This window comes from Pyxicephalus adspersus, chromosome 11 (genome assembly GCF_032062135.1).
Source record: "Pyxicephalus adspersus chromosome 11, UCB_Pads_2.0, whole genome shotgun sequence".
Taxonomy (NCBI): domain Eukaryota; kingdom Metazoa; phylum Chordata; class Amphibia; order Anura; family Pyxicephalidae; genus Pyxicephalus; species Pyxicephalus adspersus.
In genome coordinates this window covers 27,016,630-27,024,120 of record NC_092868.1, presented here as the reverse complement: position 1 = coordinate 27,024,120, position 7,491 = coordinate 27,016,630, and the positions used below count along the sequence as shown (strand labels likewise).

Sequence of the window (7,491 nt, the reverse complement as noted above, 5' to 3'; positions counted from 1 at the left end):
ATGGGAGGTTTATCACTTAACAAAAATGGCTCATTTCCTTCCTAGAGGCCTTCGTACTGCTGAACAAACATCCAAAATGTGTGAAATGTACAGACTGCATGGCCTTTCAAAAGCAAATATATCTGACAGGGGTGTACATTTTTTTTTTTGTTTAAGGAACACTTTCTACACTAGTTTTGGCATAGGCAATATTCTGTCCATTTTCTTCTATTCCCAAACGAATGGACAGATTAAAAGGACTAACCAGACTCTTAAACAGTATCTCATGTGTTTTGTTTGCCAACTTCAGAACAACCGGTTAAATATGCTGCCACTGAAAGAAGTTTCTTAAATAACTTCTGTCACAGTTCTACTGCTACGAGCCCATTTTTTGCAAATCATGGGTTACATCCAGTTTTCATACCTTCTAAAGAATTCTACTGTTCCAGCTATTAATGCATAATGTTTTGGAGAGTTTTGAAGTATTATGGTGGTATGCAGAATCTCTCTTGTTTATGTTGCATATGACTACCCAGGAAATTTTGGAGGAAAAGTTTCTCCATTTTGTGTGATTACTTTTTTATTGTAATATTATTTTGTTTTGAACCTTTCCAGGAGAATTTCCCAAAACAGAAACATTTTGGACTTATTAAGATCTTACCAGAAGATGCCTCAAGTACCACAAGCAGAATTGGGATTGATAGTTTTAGATGTTTCTGGTCGCCCACTTCGATTAGGAACGTTCTAGGGAAACAGCAAGTCAGAGAGTAGTGTCGTGTTTCATTCAGGAGACTGAGGGGAGTGGAAAGTTGGCTATTAAAAAGTCACTAATGTAAATATATATATTTATCTGTGTGTGTGTGTTATGAGTAATGTGTTATGGATATGCAAGAGAGGTTTGGCAAGAAATTGAGTAATAAGTATATTACTGGTGTGTCTATGTTGGAAAGTGTTTGCATGAATACTTTTTCAGTATAGACAAACTTCCATTAGGGGTTTGGCTATGTCAATTATGTTATATGCACAAAAAATGCTGTGTGTTTTAAGTTAAAGTATGAAACACCCTGACTCTTGATAATAGTCTTATTGTTTTTTCCAAACTTGTAATATTTATTGACTATTACATTGATAAAAAATATAATATTTTTTACTTGTTATGCAGCCTAATTGCACAATAAAAAGCATTACTTTGGTTGTGCTTCAGGAATAGAATAATTCATTACCATTTTAATTAAAAATTGTAAAATGATCACATCTCTTAGTTTATTGGATTAAAAAATTACTTTAATGTTGATGAAGTCAGATTATTGATAGTAGAGAGTGTAAAAAATATAAAATGGGCAGTGATGTAAATAAAATTCAGAAGAAAAGCAGATGGATTTATAAATAAAAAGCCATGACATATCTGAATTTCAAACTAATGACTAATTATAAAGAATTCTTGTAGCAAGATATAGTGATAGCTATACCATGCTACAAGAATGCTTTATACTGGAAAGTAATACATTATGGGTAGGTGGTGGAAAGGGAAGGTGCCTATTTACCCATAGAATTGCATCATTCTGAGAAGTTGTTTGGCAGTTTCTGTTGGCTAGTATCTAAAATTGGAAGTCAGGCAGTTTTCTGTTGGCTCCCTGTATGAAGTAACAACTAAATGTGTTCAATGGGGCTCACAAGTGAGAGGGGCGCTCCATGTGGAGTGCAAGGAGGAAGGGGATGCCAGAGCCCCAAAACGGTCCTGTCTAAAAGCTAGGATGACATCAACACGCGGTGTTCTCACATACCACGTGGGATGCAGATAATAAGTATATAAGTCAGAGTATATTGAGTTGAGTTAGAAGAAGCAGGAGAGATATAGGGCATGATTAATTAAAGCTCTCCAAGGCTGGAGAGGATACACTTTCATCAGTAAAGCTGGGAGATCTAGCAAACCTGGAATGGATTTAATAAAAGTAAAGTAAAAGTAATGTAATATATGTCTTAATTAGCCTATGGCCACATCCCAAAGTTATAACCACAAAGAAAGGAGAACCTGCGGGTTAGCTCAGTAAGGGGACTTTTAGGGCCAACATTCCTTAACTCAACAAATTTGTATCAAAAAACTATACCTTTATTGGATTTAATATAAAAACATTTACATTAAAACATATTTAAAAATATGCAACCTATAGGAACAAGATATTTCTGCCTGGGCTAACCAACCCAAAGAGCATACCCCACAGTCTTTTGACGCGTTTCACGGATAACTCTGCTTCTTCAGGAAAGAAGGGGGTGAAAAGAGGACAGACATATCTTTTATCCTGCAGCACAAACAGCCTCACCTCACCAACAGGTAAGGACTGGCAAAAGCAGCAGGGCCTTAGAACTTTATTTCTATCAGTAAAGATTGGTTGTCATGTTCACAGTGAACCCAGTACTCTTTCTACTTATTTTCCTTTACACTCTTTCATGGTCCACAATGAATTCTAGTTTTTTTGTTCAATGTTTCCCACTGAGAGTAGCTGGGTCTCCGGAGGAAGGAGGTTAAGGTCAGTGTATTCATCTATTAAATCATGTCCTGCTTATGCCTCTACCGAGCCGCAAGTGAATCCCCAACCAGATCCATTCCAGATTTGCTGAATCACCCAGGTTCATAAATCAGGCCCATAGAATGGATGGGGAACTATTGAAATATTGTCACTGGGCTAGGCAATGCCACATAGGAAAATACATTTACACAAAATACAACAAGCAACTTCAAAGGCAACTTGGAAAACCGTCATTCCTTTAAATCACATGCTTGTGGGAAACCTTTAAACTATGTGTCTTATTATAGAACAAAATAATTTCATAGACAACATATCAGCTTCATATATTTTCAAAAAGGTGTAAAAAGGTTTCTTTTTAGGTAGTTTTGGCTGTGAGACCTAATTTTATTTAATATTATTCAGGCAGTAATGGCTTAAGATGACTGATGATGGTCACAACAGATCTAAGAGGGATTGGAAAGTTTTCTGCTAGAAAAAAAGTTAAAGCCCTCAACATCATACACATTGGCCAGCGTTAAACAGCTTAATTGCAAAGTTTGTGAATTTTCATAGCACCACACTTCATTTCATTGAGCACACAAAAACAGTTTAAAGCCACAACTGCACATTCCCACAACCCTCTCCCATCCAGATATATGCAATGTTTATTCAAATATTACAAAAATTGATTTTCGGTAAGTACATATTTTTTTAAAAATTGCTAGTTTCAGACAATTGCTACCCCCCAGGGGTGGACCACAAAGATATGCAGCTATTGTGGGGGTCAGGAGGACCTGTGAGAGCATCGCTCAGCCTTCAGAGCCTGAGACAGTTGCATCAAATATGGGAAACATTGTTTATATATTTAGTATCAAATGATGTACCAAAAAGAAATATGTCATCATTACACTTGATTTAGCTGATAAAAGAGAAGGCTTATATTACTGAACAAATTTGAACTCAGACTTTGCCTATCACGTACAGATTTTAAGTTATAGGCGTGCTATAGCCGTTTTACTGGTCGGTAATTGGGTAATGTATTTTTACATGGGAACATTATAACAGTTGCAGCTACCACTATGCCTGCTGCCTCCTCAGCTGAATCACGCCCCCTGGTGGCATGCATGTTCAAGCAGTGGCTGGACATGTCTGGGCAAGTCAGTGATCTGACATCAGAAATAGGTATACAGTAAAAGGTGAGATTGACCAAGGGCTTGTCTCCAGTGCGAAACCATCTTATTGCATAGTACAGCTAGACCATAGTGAGTCTGTTTTGAGCTTAAGTTAAGTAGGCGCAGCTGTGTTAATTAACCAGACGATTTTTGCTACATTTGTGGCAAATATACGCCGTGTGATCAACGCAAGAACCTAACCAAGAGGGTGAGATTTGCCTACAAGTATTACTTTGGATGTGAAATTGGAGATCATGATAAAAGCTGGGCACCTCATATCTGCTGTCAGGTGTGTTATGTTGGCCTATCACAATGGTTGAATGGTAAAAGGAATAAAATGCCTTTTGATTTGCCTTTGGTTTGGCGTGAGACAAAAGACCATCACTCGGACTGCTACTTCTGTATAAATAAAAATTGCTGGGTTTTCGAAGAAGACTAAGTCAAAAATTGTCTATCCTGATTGTGAATCTGCTCTGAAGCCGGTGCCACATGATGCAGAGAATCCAGTGCCAGTTCTTCCTACATCTGTTGTTACTGACAGTGTTACTGACAGCGTTGATGTTAATGAATGTTATGAACCCCAATTTTAAGAGGGTAAGCCACATTTTATAAGCCAATCAGATTTAGATGATCTAGTAAGGGACCTGTCTTAGTAAAAAAGAAGTCTTAACTGTTAGCCTCCAGATTAAAGGAGTGGAAAAAGAAACAAAAACTTCACACTTTTGTGATTGTCACACAGAGTTTGCAGGTTTTTACAAGCTGGAAAATGACATTTGCTTCTGTACTGACGTGAGTGGTCTGATGATGGAGTTAGGTGCGAATACATACTAGAGCAGTGGCGATTGTTCAAAGACTAGAGCAAAGCTAGTTTAAAAGCTGCATTACTGCATAAAGGTAACGAAAAACCTTCTGTTCCTCTTGCTCATGCTGAGGGAATAAAAGAGACATACAAATCCATGGAGGTCATTCTGAAATTGATTAGTCAGAACACAACTGGAACATTTGTGGTGACCTAAAGGTGGTGGCACTCCTTCTTGGCCTGCAATTGGGATATACAAAATATATGTGCTTTCTGTGTATGTGGAACAGTCACAACCACTACAAAGTGGAAGAATGGCCACCCAGGCCTGAACAAACTATTGGCCAGTACAATGTGAATCATAAATCACTCATTGATCCACAGAAAAGTTCCTTTCCGCTACTTCATATTAACTTTGGATTAATTGAAAATGTTGTTTTTGCAATGGATCGTGATGGTATTGGTTTTCAGTATCTGAAGGACAAGTTTTTAAAAGTTATAAAAGATGCTAAACTGAAAGCAAACATTTTTGTTGGTCCCCAAATCCACAATTTGATGTGTTATGCCACATTTGGAGACAAACTCAACCCACTTGAACTTGCTGCTTGGGATTCATTTATGATAGTTGCACAAAACTTTCTGGGCAACCAGCGAGCTGAAAACCATGCTGAACACGTGAACAACATGCTAACAGCATACCGTCAACTTGGCTGCAGAATGTCACTTAAAATTAATTTCTTATATTCCCATCTGGACTTTTTCCCACAAAATTTGGGTGATGTGAGTGATGAACAAGGGGAGAGGTTCCACCAGGACATTTCTGTTATGGAAACAAAATATCAAGGTCAGTGAAACCCCAACATGATGGGGGACTACTGCTGGTTTCTGCAACAGTAAACAGCGGAGAGCCACAAACACAAAAGCTAGTGCCTGAAACACTTCTGAAGTGTACATGTGTGTTGAACTAGGACTCAGGTGAATTATGTGTAATTATATATGTTCTTGCAATATACAACTAAGTTTTTGTAATGTCATGGAACTATGAGGCAAAAGTTAGTTTTGTATAAAGATTACATAGTAACTGTGGAATGAGAGAATGTAGCTAATCACGTAAATATGCGTAATTAACTTAAGATACTGATGTCCTAGGCTTAATCAGACTTCAGATTTGAATTCATGGCAACCATTAACTAAATAAACTAAGCAGGGTTACACTCTTCTATTGGTATTGTCTCCACAATATAACTCGAACCAGCGCCATTTTCCAATAATGATAATGCCTATTATCTAATACCACATATCTCAAACTGTACCACAATTAACCTATTTACAAATGTCTTAGTCTCCTACACTCAGTGACAATAAGTCAATAGTTCCCCCTCCATTCTATGGGCCTGATTCCAAATGAACATAAATGCCAATGTGATTATAGTTCCTCTTGGGATGGTTGTGAAACTGAACTTACTTCCTTGTTTAGAAATACCATTCACAAGAAACAATGTTCAGCTTTTGAATTCCTTGAATAATCATCAATCCTAAAAACAACAATGACAACCTGTATTTTGCACAGGAGGTAATGTGTCAGGTCATTACACTGACAAACCCACACCATGTATACACCCAAAAGTGTTTGCAAAAAGGGGAAAAGAAATATATTTTAAATTATACTCATTGTAAACTGAAGGGAATTGTCATTGTTGTTTTCATTTAGAATCAAACATAAGAATTCCATAAAACAGTCTTCTAATGAAGCCATAGAATAAAATGCATTACGAAGGGAGAACTACAGATTTACAGTGTAATACACACAAGTGTATTAATATTTGTAATGGTTCTTTAGAAATGGCTAAGTATCTAAAATTTGTCATCATGCCTAGAAATTGCCCCAATGATCCAGACAGTTTCTGTTACGTGTGTGGTTCATTCACAACGAAAGCACAACGTCGCCAAATTACCACAGAAAAAGATTTACAAATTATATTTCAGCTGTCCACTTGGTGACCAGGATAAATCTTGAGCTCCACATGTCATCTGTATTAGGTTGTTCCAACGGACTGAGTGACTGGCTAAATCGGCATAAAGCAGCAATGCCATTTGCAATACCGATGGTGTGGAGAGAACCATTTATTGGACTGCTATTTTTTTAACAAAAGTGGATTCTTAGGTAAAACTAAGCACAAAATTGTATATCCCAGTCTCAAATCTGCAATTAGGCCTGTTCCCCATGATGATTCATTACCAGTTTTGGTACCGCCACATGATGGACTTGCTTCTGTAGAAGGTGATGAAGAATGCGCTGGAGTTGCAGCCACTTACAACCCAAATCATCTGATCTTGACTACTTGGCTGATGAAGATTCAGAACCAGAGACCTTTACACAAGCAGAGCTGAATGATCTCTACCCTCCCTTGAGGAAGCCATACGTCGAAACAAATCGGGAAAAAAGAGGCAACCATACTTTTCCAACGTTTCCAAATTCCTTTGGAAATACTGTTTCATATGAAATCTTGACCGTAGACTTTGTTTTTTGTTTGATTATTGTTAGATCAGTGAAGCTTTGTTTAGCTTAGTATGTTAAACTGCATACCTTAAGTAAATTACCATAGTTGGGCAGCACTAAGTGCTCTGGTCTTTGCCCCAGGTTTGAATCTCGGCCAGGATGCTATATGCATGGAGTTTGCAGGTTCCCCCGGTGTTTGGTGGGTTTCCTCCAGGTACCTGGGTTTCCACCGACATCCCAAAAATGGCAGTTAGGTTAATTGGCTTTGTAGGTTTAGAGACAATTTCAACCAGGGTTCCCTGAAGTTTCTTATTGACCTCACATCTCATGTAAAATTTCAAATGTTTAAAAGAACCATAGCTGTAAGGAGAACAATGTTAGAAAAGTCAGATAATGTCCCAGTTTTGGTGTCATAAACCCTAGGTATGTCACATTCTACCGTATTTTTCGGACCATAAGACGCACTGGACCATAAGATGCACCAGTTTTTTAGAGAAGGGAAATGAAGAAAAAAAAGATTCTGAAACAAATAGT

The 7,491-nt window shown here is 37.6% G+C and overlaps 1 protein-coding gene across 1 annotated transcript in view; it reads left to right on the top strand.

Annotated features, from left to right (window-relative positions):
• Positions 1 to 765, top strand: part of LOC140341077 (pregnancy-specific beta-1-glycoprotein 5-like) — a 78,593-nt gene extending 77,828 nt beyond the window's left edge. Inside the window, exon 4 of the mRNA XM_072426610.1 lies at positions 595 to 765. Coding sequence (XP_072282711.1) covers positions 595 to 750 — 156 coding nt within the window. The 3' untranslated portion in view covers positions 751 to 765. The remainder of the gene's footprint in view (positions 1 to 594) is intronic.
• Positions 766 to 7,491: the final 6,726 nt, after the last annotated feature.